Genomic DNA, 20615 nt, shown 5'->3' with positions numbered 1-20615 from the left:
GTGGCCGCGGAGGGGCCGGAGCGCGCGGGAGCAGCGGCCCCGCCCCCGGCGGGGGAGAGAGGGAGGGAGAGGGAGAGGGAGAGGTGGAGGGAGAGGGAGAGGGAGAGGTGGAGGGAGAGGGAGAGGGGAGAGCGGGGGTGGGGAGGGAGAGAAGGGGGGCCCGCCGGGCGGAGCGCTCCCCGCGCGCCCCCCCGCCGCGTCCCCGGCTCCTGGCGGCCGCAGTGGGCGAGTGCACCGCGTCGCCGGGGAGGTTCGGCCCGGTTCGCGTGCAGGTTCGCGCCAGAGGAGCCCAAGTCTAGGCTCTAGGGGAGAACGCCTGCAAAGACCGAGGTCCCCGGCACCCCGACCCTCCGACTGGGGAACATGCCGGCCACACCCCTAGCCTTTGGGCGCTTGGTGGCTGCTGGGCCTTGTCCCCCAACCTCCAAGGGGAAGAGGACGACTGCCCTGAGTCCCCTTGCAACCCGTCCTTGGCCTCCAGCGCCCTCTTTCCCCCGCCTCCCTCCCACCTCCCTCCACCCACTCCCAGGACCCGTCAACCCCTGCTGAAGGGCTTGGAGGTGGGTGGTGAGACCGAGCCTCTCCCTGGGGCGTCCAGCTCTGGACTAGAGCTTGCCCCACTTCTGGCCGCTCCAGCCCCCATCAGCCCCTGGTCCTGATGCCCCTGGCCGCTCCCACCACAACTTGAGCAGAGTTGGGGACCCCTATGGGGCCAGCTCTCCTGTGGGTCCTGCTCCCCTCAGGACAGTCTGCAGTCACAAGCCCTGCTGTGCTGAGCAGCAGCTGGGGACCCAGGGAGGATGTGGGGCCATTCCCCAGCCCTAACCTGTACTCCCACACTGGGACCCCCCCTTCCTTGGGCACCTGCCCTCCACCCAGACGTTCCGTTCCCGGCAGATAGCCCACTCGCTCCTGCCCACCCCACCCAACCCAGGCCTGGGACCTGCCCCCGATGCTCAGGAACGCCCTGCTCAGATGAAGCCACTGGAGAGGGTCAACTCACTAGTTCTTTGTGCTACCCCCCCACCACCAAGCAGCCAGGCCACACCTTCACCCCTTTAGCCCTGAACCCATCCACAGCAAGGCCCACCCAACCTCCCACCAAGAGGACCCTAAAGTTACCAGGCTCTGATAGGGATGCCAACTTTTTATCAGAAAAGGAAGTTAAAAGATAAGTATTGTGTCACAGAAGGACATTTTAATACCAAAGATGTGGGAAGTCCACCATCGCAGACTAAAACGGAGTCTTTAAATAGAGTGCAGGAAGCTTGGGGGTAAAGACTGTCCTTCCTGTCCTTGCATCAGCCCACTGCCCTCCCACCCCATCCCAGCCACCACAGCAGGCCCACACACAATCCCCAAAAGCAGGCGGCTTCACATACTGGCCGCCGACCACAGCGCCCTCTTGGACCACTGGTTCCTGCCTGTCCAGGCCCTCCTGTCCACGGGGCTCTGGTCAGTGGTGGGTCTGCCTCTTTTGATCCTCCTGCCCCTTCCTCCCTCCTCACTGCCTGTCCCCAGCCTGGTGGGGGGACAGAGGCTCAGCCCAGCCGGAGCTGACCTGATCCTGAGAGGGAACCCGGGGGCTTATGGGGGAGACGATGGAGTTGGCAGGACTCCACCCCCAGCCCCCACCCGCAGGCTGCGCTGTGCTCAGAGGCCTTGTCTGGGCAGGGGGGTCAGGCTGTGAGGACGAGGCCCCTCCACACAGCCCCAGGCCCTCCAGGGGAGGGACCTCCTCCCACCTCTACCCTTCAGCTTTGGATTCCACCCTGGGCAGTGTGGCCCACTCTGCCAGGCGTCCCTCCCCCAACATCCCCCTGCACCAGTGTTCCTGAGGACAAGCCCCGCTGTGAGGGGCTGCGGCGTGGACTCAAGCAGAGACCTTGAGGGAGGATGCAAGGATTCAGGGGACTCTGGTTGTGCCTTCCTGGGTTGATGGAGGCAAAAGTCCCTGAGGGCTTTGCGGAGGCCCCCTTGCAGCTGCTCCCCTGCAGCCCTCCATCACCTGCAGTCACCCTCAGAAAGCCAAGGGAGGGGACTGTGCAATATGCTGAGGCACACCCCTCAAGGCCCGTGGGCCACCCCTCCAGGCCAGACAGCAGGGCAGGCTGTCCAAAGCGGCACTGGGGCCACAAAGTCCTTCCTCAGTTGAGGGCCTCCAGCTCGTCTCTCCCTCTGCTGCCTCGATTCTGTCCTCTGACTGCGGTCACACACCAGGCTGAGCTCAGCTGTCTGCAGGCTGGGGACGCGCCGGGCTGTCCTAGGCAGCGGTCAGGGCCGGACAAGTCGACACTGGCAGTTCTGAGGCCAGCGCCTGCTGTCATCTGGTGGCTCCACCGAACCCCACTTGGGAGGAGCGGCTGCGTCAGTGCTCCATCCCAGGGCACAGACTGCGGGGAATCAGGAGAGAAGGGAAAGCCCCCCCACTTGGCCTGCCTCCCGCACCATGTCGCTCAGCCAGGACTCAGCTCAGGTTGCCGCCAAGGCCCACGCGGGCATCTATGAAGCCTTGTGCCTCAGGTGAGGCATCTGGGGTTGGAGACGGTGAGACTCACCCAAAGGCCTGCAGCTCTGGGTCCGCGCCTCTCCCCCTGCCCTGCCCCCCACCAGCTGCCAGTGCTGCCACTCTGCGCTGAGCTGTGACGGTGCTGATGACAGCACCGCTGATTGCTTGGCCCGGTGCTCCAAGGTGTCACATGGGGGCGTGGATCCCTTCTGAGGGACTTTCACTCCTTGCCGAGGAGCTTGGTGCCCCAAGGCCGCAGTGGCTGTGAAGGGCTCTGGCTGCAGAGGCCTGGTCAGTCTAGAGTCCAAGCCCCTCGCTGCCTGTGGGGCTGCATGGACACATGGGCGACTCGAGGGCCTGCCAGCCGCCGAGCAGCAGCGCAGGGCAGAGTGAACGGAGAAGGTGCCCAGTGGGGTGTCCCTGGACTGGAACAAAGACAATGCCCTGGACCCGCCTGGCAGCCACGCGGGTCCTGGCGGCATCCCAGCGAACCACAGGGCATAGCTCTTCTCCGGGCAAAGCGGCTTCTCCCCTCCCAAGCGATGACCACAGGCGAGGTTCCCCCCTCAGCCCCCAGGCAAGACAGGCGGGGGGGCGGGCTGTGTGAAGAGAGGGGTCTGCCTGTCAGCCGCCTCCTTCCGTCCTGAGCTGGGCAGCCTGGTGGGTCTAAAGGATGCATCAGATGCAACGCCTGGGCCTGCAGGGCTTGGGCAGATGGGCTCCTGGAGGGGTGCATGGCCTTGGCCCAGATCAGATCAGCAGGGCTCACAGCCTGCCCCCCACCCCTGCCTAAGACCCTGGAGAGGGCAGGTGGGGCCCAGGGGGAGGGGAGGCTCTGCCAGCACGTGATCCGCCAACAGTCAGGGGCCAGGCTGTAGTTCCAAATGCCACCTTGTCTGCTGGGATGATGGTGGTGCCAGGTGGGGGGCCAGGGCCAGGGGCAGCCGGGAGCTTGGGTGGGGGAGCTCGTGCTTGACTCGGGGGTGGGAAGCTCGGCCAGACCCAGGCCCCGAGGGGCAGCCAGGCCCTGGGCCAGGGGCCCCGTCCTAGGGAGGGCACAGGACGACCTGCAGGTCCTTGGGCAGGGAGCCGATGACTGTCTCGATGTACAGCCGCGCCCGCTTCAGCGTCGCCTCCTTCACGGGGAGCTGGTGGCCCTGTGCCCGAACCTGCAGGGGCAGCAGTGGTCAGGGGCAGGCGACCTTCACATCTGGCTGGCCGAGGTGGGGCAGGGCTGGGAGGCATCTCACCAGCCTCTCCCGAAGTTTCAGGACCAGATCCACAACCTCCACCTCGGACTTGTCCTTCATCCAGATCTCGATGTTCTGTGGGGTCGAGATGAGGCCATCCATCGCCAAGGCCCTCGCCCAGCTCTGGGCCTGTGTCCGCCCCTCCCTGCACTCTCCTCCAGCCCCTGTTCGGGGCTTGCACCCCTGTGCGCTCTCCCACAGCCAAGCGCCCCCCTCACCGCCTCACAGATGGCCTCGAGGTGCAGGGCCTCCAGCTTCTGGGCCATCTCTTTGTGCCGCTGTCGGTACCAGCCATCAAAATGAGGGGACTTGAAAAACCGCCTGTGGGGGGCAAGGGGCAGCAGCTGTAGGCTGACCCTGTGTGTTGAGGGATGGGCACGGCCACCAGCAGCAGGAGCCCCAGGATCCTACCTACTGTCCACCTACCTGTAGAGGCCCAGCCAGTCGCCCTTGATGAGGCAGGTGAGCTGGGGCCCTGAGTGCTCCAGGCTACGCAGGAAGTCGTCCTGGCGGAAGGGGTGGATCTGGGGAGGGGTCTGAGACAGGGGCTGGGTGAGCCTGGGTGCTGGGTGGGGGGCATGGCCTCGCAGGCCCTGCACCTTGGCTGGTCAGGACCTTCCCCAGGGCACTTGGCAGATGGCCCCCTTGTGTGTCCCCCAGCCCCCACCCTGCAGTGACAGATCCCAGGGTGACCCTTCCCAGAGAAGAGGGCCTCGAACCCCTCCCCCATCTGTGTGGCCCGAATTTCTCTTCCCTGTGAGGGCCACCTGCAGGTGTGGGGACGGGCTGGCCCCAGGGGCTCCTGCACACACACGACACTGACACCCCCACCACCACCACCATCCTCCCAGGCCCTCCCTGGACCACACCTTCCAGGGCGTGATGCTCTTCTGCAGGGGCATGAGGCTGGCCATGTAGTGCTCCTGGGGAGGACGGGGAGTGAGTCTGGAGTCTGGGCCACAGCCTGCTGCCTGCCCCTCCAGTCTGGCCCCCTCCTCCCCGCCGCTGGGCCTCACCAGAGGGATGATGAAGCTCTGTGTGAGTTCCAGGAGGTGCCGCCTCAGCACTGCAGTCTGCATGTCCGACGGCCGCTTCTTCTGCAGGCCCTGGGGGGCGAGGGCTGAGCCACAGCAGGCCGGCTGCGCCCCCTTCACACACCGAGCCCAGCTTCTCTGCCCCCGGAGCACCCCCCAGCGGTACCTTAAGCAGTCGTCTGAGCAGGGCCTTGTCTCGGTGGAGGTAGGTCGTGTACGCAGTGTAGAGGCCTGGGGAGGGCAGAATGGCAGTGTGCTCCCCTCTGGGGCGGGGCACCCCCTTCAGCTGTGCCAGCACATCTGCCCGCCCCACCCCTCCCCAAGGCGTGTCTCTGGGTCCTGGGAGGAGAAGAGGGGCACAGACCTGGCTTGGTGTCCAGGGTCTTCAGCCTTGAGGGCTTTTTCAGTTTGACCTGCTTGGGAAGGTCCCCTACGAGACACGCCCCATGGCCGGGCCTCAGGGTCTCAGTTCTGCCTCTGCAGGCTCAGACCCGGCGAGACCCCGCATTCCCAGGACCCTTGGGCGGAGGCTGGGGGCCTCACCTGGCATCTTGGGCTCCCCGATGCGGAGGACGTGGGGCCAGTGCTGGAGTGTTTTGATAAAGAAAGGGTTTGTGACTCCCAGGACCACGCTTGGTCTAGAGAGAGAGAGAGAGAGAGGGAGGGAGGGAGGAGAGACAGACGCAGGCGGAGGGCGCAGGGCGGGCGGGCAGGCGGACAGGTGGGCCGGGCGGCACTTACGGGGCCTGCGTGCGCGTCGTGAACTCCTTGAACTCACTATCGTGGACGGTGAAGTAGGGGCGGTAGTCGCAGCAGAACTTGAGGGGCTGCAGGCAGCTGTGGGGAGGGATCCGCAGGGACAGTCAGTTCGCAGGGCTGGTCCAGGGCCCCCGGACCCTCGCGTTGCTGCCCCACCCACCTGGTCAAGGCCAGCACCATCTCTGAGGACACAGCGGGCGAGGGCGCCAGGACCAGCAGGGGCTCCCCGAGGAGCATGAGCTCCCACAGCAGCTGCACGTGGGCCAGCACGGGCCGGAAGCACCTGGGCCGGCGGGGGCATTGGGGAGGCCGGGTGGGAGGCTTCCCAGCCCTTGCCCACCTGCCCCCACCCAGGCCCAGGCAGGCCCTGTCTGGGTGAAGGCTGGGCCTCACTCCAGAGGGAAGCCAGCGGTGAGGCCTTGTGAAGACGCCGAGGACGTGTCCAGGGCACTCCCCCGCCTGCCCCGGTTCTCACCCTCCACCTGTGCTGCCTGGCCTCGCACCCCCGCCATGCCTGAAACCGGCAGCCCTGGCTCCCGCTGGGCCCAGCACAGGGCCAGAGGGTCTCCAAAGGTGGGGTCCTCTTCTGGCCCCCCAGAGAGGGCACCTCTGGCAGCATCTCCCACCACAGCTGCTCCCTTCCCTGCACCTGCCTGCCAGGACCTGACTTCCTGCCCACGGTGCTCACTTCCTCTGGGGGCAGACATCGGGGCACCGGGCTCCTCTTCTGTGTGACTCTCCCTCTCAGAATGGGCTGGGGGCTAACTCCTGATGGCCCCCAGCGCCCCCCGCCCCGATGGGCCTGAGCCCCGTGGGATCACTCATCACCTACCGGGGCAGCAGGTGGTGGCCTGCCGGGCTCACCTGAACAGGTCCAGCTCATGGACACTGGTGAGGATGACCGGGGCTGGTAGCAGGTTCTGAGAGGAAGGGTGGGTGGGGTCAGGCCGAGGGGGAGGATGGCGCCTCACAAGCCCCGAGCAGCACCGGTCGTCCCGGGAGAGTCCCGGGGGCCGCAGTCCCTACCCACATGCCTCCCTGCGCCCCACAGCCCTGCACGGAGACGCAGGCCCCTGTGTCTGGGGTCTGGCCAACCCCCAGGGCCCACAGCAGGGGAGACCCAGGCAGGTGGGAGGGTTGAGGATTGAGGCAGGTATGGGGCCACCAGCCTGGGAGCAGGGCGCCCACCTTGTGGCTGCACTGCTTTGGAGGACCGGATTCAGGCTTGTCTGCGCTGGATGGGATGTGCACCTATGGATGAAGGAAGCAGCTGCCAGTGGGTCAGGTGGCGTGTCGACATGCACTGGGGCCATCCCACCCCAGCCAGCCGCCCTCACCTGGAGGACGACTCCCATGACAGGCAGGTTCAAGGTCTGCCCCGGCACAGGGGCCGGCCACTGGTCAACCTCACTGCAGACTGCGAACACAGGTGGCCAGCGTCAGAAGCCTGTCCTGGAGGAAGCTGCCCACCGGAGCCACCAGGAGCTACAGCTGTGATGACGATGAGGCAGCTCTGGCAGCGCCTGCCGGCCACTCACCCGCTTCCAGGCAGGGCGCCAGCTTGTCGAAGTACTCGGGGGCGACCAGGCTCAGCAGCGCCTGGAACAGCCGGACGAAGGGCAGGCGGGACACCAGCACCAGAGACTGCAGGGCCCGGGGCCGGTGAGATGTCGCCCCAGCCCCTTGGGACCATGCGGGGGACCCCCTGAGGCCCGGCTCATCCAGGGTCGCCCAGGGCAGGGTGTCCCACCGACTTCCCAGGAATGGCCTGACGTGGGACTCCAGGCTATTAGAAAACCCCAGGTGCAGCAGGGCAGGGCTGGACCCCAGGCCTTCACAGGGAAATGCACGTGGCCAGGATCCTGGGATAGTCTCCCCGGGGCTCAAGCAGCTTTTGCTTTTGGTGTCTGAGTTCAAGACTGAAGTCGTCCTAATCTTGAAAGTGTGACGAGGGCCCCCCTCCTCCCTCAGCGAGGAGCAGGGAGGCCAGAGCCCGGCTGGACGAGGGAGGGGCAGCAGAGCCTGTTCCCCAGAGGCCGCCCCCGCCCCCAGGTGGCACGGTGGCCCCCGCCCAGGGCCAAGTGGCTAGGGCTACGGCGGGGTGGGTGCTCCTGGAGGCTCAGGACCCCCCCAGACCATCAGCCTCTCCCAATGGCTGCTGGCCCCCAACTCTCAGCGGGGCCACCCCAGAGCAACCAGCTGCTCACCTTCTGGAAGTAGCCCCTCTTCACAGAGCTGTCCTTCACCTGCCTGAAGTACACGTAGCCAAAGTAGTGTGCGGGCTCCCTCTGGAAGGAGGGGTATCGGCCAGGCCACGGCCACTGCTCACGCTCCCTCCCACCTCCTCGGACCCCCACGCAGGCTGCTGTGTGCTCTCCCCAGACCGGGGTCTGCCTGGGAGTCACAGCCCGGACGGCAGGCAACGGCTCTGCAGGGACGTCTCCGCAGACACAGTGGTGAGTGGTTCAGGGGCCCTAGAGCACCGGCCTCTGCACACCGAGCCACGCCCTGGCGCACACGTGGAGCACAGGAAAAGCCCCAGGGACCCTGGCAAGTGCTCAGAAGCGCTGGCCCACCCCCAGTCGAGGCTGGGGTGCCGGGCTTGGCCTGCGGCAGTTGGAGACCCTGCTGGCTGGGGCTGGCCAGGCGCCTTGAAGGGGCCGCTCACACCCGCCTGACCCTGGCCTGCAGGGGGAGGGGAGGAGCGGGGGAGAGGCAGCCCAGCTCACCTGCAGAGACACAGGGGCCCCACTGTCACAGTGCCTGTCATCCGTGTGCCAGGGGCGCCTCTGCCCTCCACACTGACGAATGCGGAAGCTGAACTGAGTATCCCCGAGGCAGCCTGGGGAACAGGTGGTCCCCTCACGCTGTGTCCAGGTTGGGCTGGAGCCTCTCCTGCCAGCATGTGGGGCGGGGGGCCAGGGAGGGGGCGAAGCCCCTGTCGGGCTGCAAATGCCTCAGAAAAGCCCAGCCCTCGGCTCTGTGTCTCCCGACAGAGGTCCCCGTGTCCTAGATTCCTGCACCTAAGGGTTTAAACTCAGCACACAGAGCACAGCCACAGCCCCGCAGCGTGTGCACTGTGGGCAAGCACAGGCTGGGGGTCGTGTGTGGCCCGGGCGTAGCTTGCCCGGGGTGGAAAACCAGGCCGACACGGACACCCGAGCCCTGGAGAGGAGCAGAGGCCAGGACCCAGCTCCTGGTGACCCCTCTGCTGGGGTGAAGGAGACCAGACCCCACTGCCCAGAGACTCCTCTTTCCGCGGGAACCGGGGAAACTGGCTGCTGCGGCCTGGGGCTCTGGCTGTCTCCCTGGAGCGGGAAGGGGGACCGGTGCTTACAGGCTGTGCAGGCCTGGCCGCAGGGGCTCCTGGGCAGCCTCATCTCCCTCCTTCTTCTTCTCCCCACAGCCCCAGAGAGACACCCAGACCGGGGCGAGGCGGGGTGGCCTACCTGAGTGGGAGTCGGGAAAGGACAGGTAGCAGATGCTGCTTTTCTGAAACACAGGAAAGCCAGTGAGGGCCTGCTCCCCGGGTGAGGTCTGCTCCTGAGAGGGCTGGGACCCACCTCCTTGTCCGTGAGCTGGAAGTCGCTGGGGTACACCAGCTGCGGGGGACACAGAGCACTCGGTGACATGGGCTTGGCAGGCTTGGTGCTGGGCTGCAGGTGTGCCCCCCCTCCACCCCAGCACTGTCAGACCCTCTGGCTCTCCCCCACCTCTGGCTCCCTGCTGACCCCTCCTCCTCTCTTCAGGGCTCCAGCCCTCTGCCCTGCTTCCCCAGGCCCCCCTCGGCCTGAGGCCACTCCTGGCCTCCATCCTTCCCTTTTCTCGCACAACCGGGTGAGCTCCTGGACTCCCTTCATCACACCCCTTGCCCTCAAGGCCACTCACCCAGACTGGGCCTCCCTGCCCCCATGTCCCGACAGTCTGTCCCCATAGCCTCCTCTCTCGCCTAGAGCGGCTGCAGGGCCCTGCCTGCTGGCCCCCACCTCCTGTACCCTCTCAGCGCTCCGAACCCAACCCCACCCAGCCAGAGGGTCTTAGGCTCTGCGGCTGCCCTGGGCCTGCTCTCCCAGACGGCCTGGCCAGCCTCCCCATCCCATCTTAACTCAGATGCTGCCTGACACTGGCACCCCTGCCTCTGAGCATCTTCACTCCAACCCCTGCTAGTCAGGGGTCCGGGAGCTTCTGGCCTGCTCGCCGCTTGGAGTGTGACCCCTGGAGTACCCGGGACCCTGGAGTGTACAGTGAGCGTGACCAGCTGGACAGGCTCTACCTGGGAGACAGGCCACACTCTGGGGGAGCCAGTAGCCCTGTACACAGGCAAATGGCTAGAATGGATTTCTTTGCAGGAAACGAAAAAGGCAGGGAACCTCCAGAGCCCTCACTCCCTGGAGGCCCCCAAGTGTTTCCTGGGGACCTGGTGCGCCTTGGGCATCGCTGCTGCCCTGGCCCGTGCTCAGATGCAGCAGGACGGCTCTCCCAGGAAGCGGCTATGCTGGGAGCCAGGAGATGAGGGCCTGCAGGCGTGGCCCCCTCCTTACTCTGTCGGCCAAACTCCCATGCGGAGGAGGACTTGGGTTTTGGCTGACATGAAGCTTCTTCTGAGGTGTGCCCTGAACCCCCAGATGGTAAGGTACTGTGCCCTGGGACTCGCACTACTGTAATAATGTAGCTTCTGTCTTGGTTTGCTCTGGGCCTATTCTGTCTCCACCGCTGCCACCAAGTGTCCTAAGGACAGGGACTGTGTCCCAGGTACTTCTGCCTCCCAGCCCCCGGCAGGGAGTAGACCCTCACCAAATAGTGTACAGTCACACCTCGTTTTATCACACTTTGCTTTATTGTGCTTCACGGATGTTGCATTTTTTACAAAATCAAGGTTTGTAGCAAGCCTATAGGTGCCATTTTTCCAACAACACTTGCTCACTTTGCATCTCTGCATCATATTCTCGTAATTTTCACAATATCTCAAACCTTTTCATTATTATATTTGTTACAAGGTATCTACATTGTTTTTTAAGATATAATGGTATTTCTTGCATACTTAATAGACTACAGTCGAGTGTAACCATAACTTTTATATGCACTGGGAAACCAACAAATCTGTGTGACTTGCTTTACTGCAGTGCTCTGGAACCGAACCTGCAACATCTCCAAGGTGTGCCTGTATTTGTGGAGTGTGTGAAAACATGTCTCCAAAGAATACTGGAACAGGTGGGGCATGTGGAAATCTCAAGATGTCAGCTAAGGAGGCACCAAGAAGGAAGGGCCAAGAGGAGGGAGGGGAGCCAGCCAAACAGTATTTGTCTGTGGGGCGGACCCACAGAGGTACCTTGAGATGGCTCCAAGAGAGGTGGGGCCACAGGACCACTCGGGCCCCTGCGTGTCCTTGTTGGGAAGGGCAGAGGAAAGGCGGGTGCCTGGCAGCTGGGGCAGGGCCACGATGGGCCCTCGGTGCTGAGGTCAGGGTTCTGAATCTGGCCTGCAGTCACAGGAGTTTTGTAGCATCTGAGCAGGCTCCACAGCCGTGCCCAGGGCTCCAAGCTCACTGTCCACAGGCTGGGAGCAGAGCCGGAGGGACGGCCCTGCCTGACTGAGGAGAGGAAGGGAGCCGACCCTCAGGGAGGGGCAGAGAGTGGGGGTCTGCCGCACGACGCACCCTGTCCCCTGGAACCACAGGGGGCTCGTCCTTTCCACGGGAGCCAGTCTGCAGGGGCTGCAGCTCCTGTAACCCAGTCGCCCCTGAGGAAGACAGATGCAGCGAGCCTTGCCTTGCTGGAGAAGGTACCTCTAGGAAAGTGCTTCTTGAAGGGTGGTGTGGGTACCCTAGGCTCCCAGAGGCCGAAGCTGCCTTTTTCACTCTCTTCTCACTGTGTGCAGTGTGGCTTCCAGAGGCTGTGACACAGGCCATAAAGGGGAACTGACTGAAGCTGACATGAAGATACAGCTGCCTTCTATTTGGCCTTTAAAAAGGGACGTAAAAGTGTCAAATAATGCCAATCTCCTCACTGAATTTGTTTTTGAAAATATGGTTGTTTTTGTGGAAATATATATATATGTATTTTTAAATAAATAAATAAATATTTATTTATTTATGGCTGCGTTGGGTCTTTGCTGCTGCGTGCGGGCTTTTCTCGAGTTGCGGCGAGTGGGGGCTACTCTTCGTTGCGGTGCACAGGCTTCTCATTGCGGTGGCTTCTCTTGTTTACACATGGTATCCGTTGTTTTTTAAAATGGATTAATAAGCATTTTTAATTTTTCTGTTTTAACTTCTAGTATAGGAAACCTCGATAGATACGACCCACATAAAAAGCCCCTTGGGGCCCTCAGTACTTTTGAAGACTAAAAGGGTCCTGAGACTGGGCAGTGCAGGAGCTGCAGCTGGGAGGACGCGGACACCTGGGGGAGGAGGGACCCTCTGGGCCCCGGGCCACGGTTCACTGCATGGGCTTCTCGGGTCAGCAGGGACGCCGAGAGGAGAGTTTCCAAGGGCTGAGGCAGCAGAGCCAGGCCCTTTGCTCAGCTGATGTGCACAGCCTTGCCCACTCTCCCCTCATGTCTGATCCCTGCCTCGCCTGCAGGCTCCAGTGCACCCATGTGGGTGGGACCCCCTCAACATACCCTATGCACTCTAGGGGGTCCTGAACCACTTACTCTCTGCGTCTCTAGCACAGAACGTGAACTCCTGGTGGGCAGAGCCCTGTCATCGCATTCAGCTCTGTGTCCATGTGTCCAGCACCAGTACCGTGGGGCCTGGCTGGTGGCAGTTGCCCAATACTTGATTTATTGAATGAGTGAATGGTTGGCTCCTTGCCTTTGCTTTCGCTGGCTTTTTGGGGGGAGGGGTTACCTGAAAGAGCCCCTTCTCCCCTGCCCGGGTGCCTCCTTCTCATCCTCCAAGATATGGCCAAACCCCCATTCCTTCCTCTGAGCTGCGTCTGTCCATGGAGTCTCCGTGATCCATGAGCTCCTGGAAGGCAGTCCCTGGATCTTCCATCATGTCCCAGTGCCAAGCACAGCGCCAGAGCCTCTGTGGTGCTCAGCCAGGCCAAGCCTGGAATAAGCGAGCGCAGGGCAGATGCTCCATGAGTGATTGTGGACTCAGCTGAAATGACCCCTGATCTTTCCCATGATTTCCAGGGGGGAGAAGAAAGATAAGATGCAAACCTGACGAGCGTCGTGTGGTTGCACTGCCTGATTCCTGCACAGACTTGATGATTAGGAGGGGCCGTGGGTCCCCCCAACACCCCCTCCCTGAGCTGTACAGCCTCAGCAAAGCTCAGAAGCCCAAGCACATGGAGCCTTTAACAGTTCTTGCCTGAATGGTTAAGTCCTAGAAAATTATACATGAGAATGCCTTAAGGAAACAGTAGCCTCTCTCGTGATTTTATTGGGAACAATTTGGGCACCAGCAGGAATGTGGGCTCTGTGACGTTAGGCAAATCACCTCACCTCTCTGTGCTCAGGTCCCTGCGTCAAGTTAATTTGGTGTGCCACGTGGGGACAGGTGTGGTGGAATGGGGTCTCCACAGTGAGCTGGGCAGTGTCAGCCCTTGCTGTTTGTTAGGACTTGGGCTTCCCACAGCCTCATGGAGTTCAGCAAGGCCTTGGAAAACACCCTCTCCCCCTGACGCTGGCTTTCCAACGATGGCTGATCAGCCTCATCTCAGCCAACTGCAGTCACGGATGCGCCACCTCCTGGGTTCTCAGAAAGTTCCTTCTGACAGAGTGCTGAAGCGTACCTCCCAGCCTCCCCTGCCCTGGTCAGCTCCATGGTCTACATCATGGCCTTCAGGGCCTGGAGAAGACCGTCCCCCGAGGCCTGCATTACTACAGAAGGCCTTCCTCCCTGAGTCTGTCATGTTTTCATCTACACCCACGCAGGTGGGGGTAGGGAAGAGCCTTGCAGGTAGTGGGGACACCCCAGGCTTGGGGGGCTGGGGGCAGTCCGTGAACAGAAAGATGGCTCTTGGGTCTGGTTGTGACCCGCAAGGGGTCTGGATCAGACTCTAAGTGAACAAGGAGGTTTCCAAAGATTTAAGCAAGAGAGCCACAAATATTGGACTTGGGGGTACAGTAGTAGTGGTAATGAATCTGACAGCCCTGCTGTAGGTGGAGCTGTCAGCCTTGTTCCCGGATGGGATGTGGGGTGGAGGGAGGGAAGGAGTCAAGGGTGACCCCTGGGATTCTGGCTGGACTAAATGAGGGGAGAAGGTATAATAGTGTGGGAAAGGCGGGGGCGAGGAAGGGAGAGGAGACAGCTTTTTACTGGGAGAAAAATCAAGAGTACCACTTTGGGTATCCGAGGTACAGGGCTCTTCGCTCCTCCACCCCAAAGGGCGGTCTTGGCAACTTAACTTTTTTTCTTCTGCTTGGGAGCGCACCTTTCAGGAAGTGACAGGTGCAGGGTTTCTGAGGAGGAAGAGGCCACCTGGGGGGGTCTGTCTGCCTGAGGGTACCTCACCTGCGGAGGGATTCCCGCCGCCCCTCGGCGATGCCTGAGCTACACTAGCCGGCGGCGACAGAGCAGGACCCGCCCTCCCCGGCCTCCCCCCGGCCCGCTGCCCCCCTCACCTCCAGCGCCTGGCCCAGCTCCAGGTCGAAGGTGACCACACACACGCACTCCAGCCAGGCCGAGAAGCGTGCCCAGGGTGCCCCCGGAGCCCGCGCTCCGCAGGACGGCGCTCCGAAGCGGCCGCGAGCCCGGTGGGGCCCGCCGCCCGACCCCTGGTCCATGGCCCCTGCTACTGAGAACGGCCGCGCGTTGCCGGGGGAACGGCCCGAGGCGTTGCCGGGGGAACGGACTGGAGGCGGTGGCCTGGGAGCGCCCGGACAGCTCCGCGGAGCAGTCGAGCGGCCGTCTCGGACCAGAACGGCCCGGACGCGGCCTCGCACGCCCCTGGCGGCCGGAGGACCGCCGTGCGGCGGAGCAGTGTCCAGCCCACCAAAGAGAAGGGACCGCGCGGGCCAGAGCGGCCCCAAGCCTGGAGGAGGGACTTCCAGCGGGGCGTGTGAGCCCGAGGGAAGACGGGTTAAGGCGGGGTCGCGGTTCCCGGGGACACGGTGAGGACGGGCGAAGTCGAGACTGGCGGGTATCTTACCCGGCCAGGTTTCCTAACCGGATTTCGTCGTTACGAGCTCCCATTCTACCAACTATCACACACAGATTCCAGCGATTCTGGGAGTCCCTTGAGTTTTCTCCTTGGGGTCGCCTCCGGGTATGGGGTCCTGCAGAGAGCTGTCACGTCCGGGGTTCGTGTCTGACCACTGGGGCATCTTTGTTTCCAATGGCCTGGTCGTCAGTGCGTGCAGACCCGCCCGCGCCAGTCCCCTCCTCGCCTCTTGCGTCCAGCGCTCTTCCAGATATTTCCGGGCCCCCTCTTGGGCTGCCTTGCACACTGTCCCAGACCTGTCTGTCGAAACCAGACACAGCGTGTAACACACATAATTCGAGCCACCTGTGCCGTTTTATTTTCTGCTGCGGCGGCGAAGTGTGGCGGGGGGGGGCAGCCCCTCTCCCTCTTTGACGTCGCATCTGCCTGCAGCATTCCTCTTGTCAGAGCCAGGCACCAGCCCTTGCTCCTCGAAACGTGGCCGCAGAGTCTCCCCCACCACCCAGCATCACACAGCCGATCATGGAAGGGCGACTTTGGAGCTGAGACAATAACTTAACTGACACGCTACATATATTTTACTTTTTTTTTTTTTAAACTAAAGCTCCCCACTCCAAAGTTAGGCTAGGGTAGGCTAGGTTGGAGTAACAACCCTCAAGTCTTAAGCAGGTTTTTCACTGTGCATGGACTGGTGGGAGAGTCAGGTGGCTCTCCTTGACTTACCTCTGGAACACATGGCCTCCTAGGTCATTGGCAGTGGAAAAGGGTTTAATGGAGGCCTGCTAGCTATTAATTGAGTTGGCCGACAAGTGATATCTACAGCATTTCTGCCTACAGTCCATAGGCCAAAATGAGTCAGAGAAGGCAATGTGATAAGGGAATAAGACAGAGAAACTGGTAGTTGCCACACTACTGGCTTTGAAGATGGAGGAAGGGACCATGAACCAAGGAATGCAGGCAGCCTCCAGAAGCTAGAACAGGCAAGGAAACGATTCTCCCCTAGAGCCTCCAGAAGGAATGCAGTTCTGCTGACACATTGATTTAAGCCCCATAAGACTCATTTCAGATTTCTGACTTCCAGAGCTGTAAGATAATAAGTGTGCATTGTTTTAAGCCATTAAGTTTGTGGTAATTGTTACAGCAGCCCTAGGACGCTAATACATACAATATGCTGCCTATTCTATCTGGTTTCTTGCACTTATCATAATATTTTTTTATTATTTTATTTATTTATTTATTTTGCGGTACGCGGGCCTCTCACTGCTGTGGCCTCTCCCGTTGCGGAGCACAGGCTCCAGACGCGCAGGCCCAGCGGCCATGGCTCACGGGCCCAGCTGCTCCGCGGCATGTGGGATCCTCCCAGACCAGGGCACGAACCCGTGTCCCCTGCACCGGCAGGCGGACTCTCAACCACTGTGCCACCAGGGAAGCCCCAGCATAATATTTTTGAAGTTTATCCATGTTGCTGTATGTATCAGTAGTTTGTTCCTTTATATGAATAGTAGTTCATTGTCTGGATACATGACATTTTCTTTAACCTTTCACAGTGGAATTATTTAAAGAAACCTCACTTGAAGATGGAGCCAGGACAGGTCGTTAGGGGGTTCTGTCATGCCCACCATGTCTCCTCAATGACCAGAAACAGGGAGACAGGTGGCTCTACTCTCTCTTCAACAGGAAGAAGAAATCCCTCCGGACCAAGGACATCCCAGCCAATCAGAGGCTGTCACAGCCCAAACAATGGGAAGCCTCCAGGCTCCTCCAGTGGACTCCAGTTAGCACAGTACCTCCCAACTGACCCCTTTTCCTTATAAAAGCAAACTCCCTTTTCGTGTTTTTTGGATTTACTTGCAGTCTGCCATAGTTTCCACATCATGAATTACAGTTCCTCTGGCTATTCCTGAATAAACTTGCTTTTGCTGGTGAAACAACTGGCTATTATGTTATTAGAGTCAACACACCAATTGATGTTTGGAACGTTTCCAGTTTTTGCCTGTAATAATGCTGCTATGTTCATTCCTGTACAAGTCTTTTTGTGGACACCTGTTTTAACTTCTCTTGGGTGAATACCTAGGAGTGAAAGTATTGGGCTGTATGTTCAATTTATGTTTAACTTTATAAGAAACTGTCAAACTATTTTCCAAAGTAGCTTTACAATTTGACGTTACCACCAGCAATGTATGAAGGTTCCAGTTTTTCCACATCCTCACCAGCATTTGAGGTTGTCAGCCTTTTTAATTGTAGCCATCCAAGGGGTTGTGTAGTGACATGTGGGTTAATTTAGAATTTCCCTAATGATGACTGATGTTGAGCATCTTTTTTAAAAAAAATATTAATTATTTGGCTGCACCAGGTCTTAGTTGCAGTACGCAGGATCTTTGTTGCGGCATGTGGGCTCTTAGTTGTGGCATGCGGGCTCTTAGTTGCGGCATGCGAACTCTTAGTTGCGGCATGCCTGTGGGATCTAGTTCCCTGACCAGGGATCAAACCCAGGCCCCCGGCATTGGCAACGCAGAGTGTTAACCACTGGACCACCAGAGAAGTCCCTTGAGCACTTTTCATGTGCCCATAAGTCATTTGTATTACCTTCTTTGGTGAAATGTTTATTTAAATCTTTTGCCTCTTTTTAAATTGGGTCGTTCATCTTGTGGGTTGTAAGGTTTTAAAAAATATATATATTCTAGAATCAAGTCCTTTATCAATATACGATTTAAAATTTTTTTCCTGGTTTGTGGCTTGTCTTCTATTTTTCTTAATGGCATCTTTTGAAGAGCAAAGGTTTTTTATTTTGATGAAGTCTAAGTTATGAATATTTTTCTTTTTGGTAGTATGTTTATGGTCTCATATCTATCGAATCTTTTCCTAACCCAAATAATTTCTCCTATGTTCTTTCTAGAAGTATTTCACCTCTCAGATTTAGGGCTGTGATCCATTTTGAACTAATTTTGGTGTATGGTGTGAAGTAAGGGTTTAACTTTTTTTTTTTTTTGGAATGTGGATAACCAATTTTTCCAGTATCATTTTTTAAAAAGATATTTCTTGGGGGAATTCCCTGGTGGTGCAGTGGTTAAGACTCCATGCTCCCAATGCAGGGGGGCCTGGTTCAATCTCCAGTCAGGGAACTAGATCCCACATGCATGCTGCAACTAAGAGTTCACATGCCACAACTAAGGAGCCCACCTGTCACAACTAAGACCCAGTGCAACCAAATAAATAAATAATTTTAAAAAATCGTTGTAAGTCAAAGACTGTCTCTTAAAAAAAAAAAAAGATACTGCTTGGGAGTTCCCTGGTGGACTAGTGGTTAGGAGTCTGGGCTTTCACTGCCGCAGTCTGGGTTCAATCCCTGTTCAGGGAAATGAGAATCCACAAGCCGTGCAGCGTGGTCAAAAAAAAAAAAAAAAAAAGATATTGCTTCCCTATTGAATTGACTTAGCACCTTTACAAAAAAACAATTGATCTTTTTTTTTTTTTTTTTTTTTTTTTTTTTGTGGTACGCAGGCGTCTCACTGCTGTGGCCTCTCCCGTTGCGGAGCACAGGCTCCCGGACGCGCAGGCCCAGCGGCCATGGCTCACGGGCCCAGCTGCTCCGCGGCATGTGGGATCCTCCCAGACCGGGGCACGAACCCGTGTCCCCTGCATCGGCAGGTGGACTCTCAACCACTGTGCCACCAGGGAAGCCCCAACTGATCATATTTTTGAGGTGTTTTTTTTTTGCTACTCTGTTCTATTGATATACATGCCTATCCTTATGCCAATTCTATTCTGTCTTGATTATTCTAGCTTTATAGTACATTTTGAATTCAAGAAGTGTGAGTCGGTCCTCGAGCCCCGCCCCCACGGGGCCGCCTGCCAGTTTGAACCGCAGCCTCGCCTGCGGAGGGCGATGAGGCTGGCGCCAAGGGCCGGCGATGCGCCGCAGGAGGTGGCGCGGTAGCGCGACATGGAGGGGCTGGCCTAGCTGGGGCCCGTGGCCCTGCATTGTCTGGCTGCAACGCGGGTCCTGCGCACGCTGCGGGGCCGCAGCCACCGGGCGGTGAGCGCCCGAGGGGCCGGGAGGCGAGCCGGGGCCCCCAGGCGGGTGTGGGCATCGTGTCCGCAGCAAGTGTCCCCGAGGCCGCGCTCGGGCCATGATCACTCGGTGAAGCTGCGCTGCGACACCACAGCCGACTTCTTCCCGCGCTCTGAGGACCTGTGCGCGCTGCAAGACTCAGTGCCTCTGCCCGCCTTCCGTGCTTCCCTGCGGGAGGGCCTGCTGGACTTAACGCCGACCGCCTCCGTGGGGTGGACTGGGCGCCGCACCTGAGCACCCTCTGCCCCTGATCTGTATCCAGAGCTTCTTCCAGCCACGGCTGGACGAGACAGGTTGTGACAGAAATAAAGTTTACAGGAGTCGTGTTCCTGCGATAAGAAATAAAGGGCTTCCCTGGTGGCCCAGTGGTTGAGAGTCCGCCTGCGGAGGCAGGGGATACGGGTTCGTGCCCCAGTCCGGGAAGATCCCACATGCCGCAGAGCGGCTGGGCCCGTGAGCCATGGACGCTGAGCCTGCACGTCCGGAGCCTGTGCTCCGCAACGGGAGAGGCCACAACAGTGAGAGGCCCACGTACCGCAAAAAAAAAAAAAAAAGAAAGAAAGAGGCGACCTTCTAGTTGTGTGAAGCTCTTAAATGCTGTGTAAGTGCGTCGGTGCGCTAAGGAACCTGGAGCTAAATGGGCTAGTTCTGAGAGAGAGAGAGACTTAACTATGTTAACAAAGGGATTGAATAAATCGTCCACTTTGGTGCACATGTATCTTGAGAATTGTCCACTTGGAGATGGAGGTTTAGAAATTATTTGTCAAGGTGTAAAGAACTCTATCACTCCTAAGACAGTAAACTTCACGGGATGTAATCTGACATGGCAGGGAGCAGATCACATGGCCAAGATCTTGAAGTATCAGACTACCAGAAGGCATGAAGAAACCTGGGCTGAGAGTCTTTGTTCCAGGAGTCCTGATCTTGACTGTATGGCTGGTTTGAGGGGCATCACTCTGAACTGCGACACGCTCATTGGTGACCTGGGTGCAAGTGCTTTTGCAGAATCTCTTAGTGAGGATTTGTGGCTTAGAGCACTTGACCTGCAGCAGTGTGGCCTCACCAGTGAAGGAGCAAAGGCTCTACTAAAGGCCCTTGAAACCAACAGAACTCTGCTTGTTCTGGATATAAGACAAAGTCCACTTGTACCAGTGGATAACTTCTCCATCAGTGAAGGAACCCTCCAAAGCTGCTAGACAGAAAAAGAGAAATATAATTTGGGGAAGTGGTCGAAAAGGAAAAGCTAATATTAGAATTGATGTCCGGTGGAGCCCCAGAATAGAAGCAAGATGAATATTCCATTCCACATTGGCAACACCAAAGTAGATGATGCTTTAGAAAAAAGATTTCTCAACAAAGCTCTTGAACTCAATACGATCTCCCTGAAAGGGCATAGAGAACAGCAAAACATCCACAGCTATGCCAAGCTGTTGAAACTTAACCTTAATTCTGACTTGAACTGGAAGCTTTTAAAAAATCTTCTCTTGCTTTTCTACCAAATTCTAGCTACTGTTGTCTTTGCTGCTACTTTTTCTGCCTAGATCTCATATTCAGAGCCGCCTGTGGGTTTAATTATATGCAAATGGAAGGTTATTGTTTTTAGAGACACACAGACACACAGCAGGGAGGGTGGGTGGGGCCCTCGAGGTGTTGAATTTTGATCCATTGCAAGATGACAGCAGTGGGGTCTTCTGAATTCTTTCTTTATACGGTTATTCTCATAAAGCGATAAAAGTGACTTACTATATGTTTATATAGCAAGGTCTGTTTTTAATACCAAATAGTTTATATCTCTATGCATTTATATCTCTGTGCCTTTATATTTCTAATAATACGGTTCTTTTTGGTGTATTTTGAGACTTTGAGAATTTGTTAGCATCC

General features: G+C 58.7%; 1 protein-coding gene across 2 annotated transcripts; it reads right to left on the bottom strand.

The window, feature by feature from the left end:
- Positions 1–1196: 1196 nt before the first annotated feature.
- DENND6B (DENN domain containing 6B) lies at positions 1197–14339 on the bottom strand. 2 transcript variants are annotated; one of them, XM_081248261.1, is made up of 20 exons: positions 14124–14339; positions 9116–9154; positions 9002–9044; positions 8282–8394; positions 7760–7840; positions 7091–7196; positions 6890–6969; positions 6741–6803; positions 6417–6472; positions 5713–5835; positions 5535–5630; positions 5337–5431; positions 5158–5223; positions 4960–5024; positions 4776–4865; positions 4629–4682; positions 4186–4295; positions 3978–4080; positions 3760–3834; positions 1197–3678 (listed from the first exon to the last, which is right to left on the bottom strand). In XM_081248261.1, exons 1-20 carry the CDS (start codon positions 14283–14285, stop codon positions 3556–3558), a joined length of 1743 nt encoding a protein of 580 aa, XP_081104387.1. In that variant the 5' UTR covers positions 14286–14339; the 3' UTR covers positions 1197–3555. The 2 variants fall into 2 exon arrangements, with proteins under 2 accessions (XP_081104387.1, XP_081104388.1); XM_081248262.1 differs by lacking the exon at positions 9002–9044 and having other exon boundaries at positions 7760–7802.
- Between the last annotated feature and the right edge of the window lie 6276 nt (positions 14340–20615).

The sequence above is a fragment of the Mesoplodon bidens genome (genome assembly GCF_964165515.1).
Source record: "Mesoplodon bidens genome assembly, chromosome: 11".
NCBI lineage: Eukaryota > Metazoa > Chordata > Mammalia > Artiodactyla > Ziphiidae > Mesoplodon > Mesoplodon bidens.
This window is presented reverse-complemented; position numbering and strand designations above follow the sequence as displayed.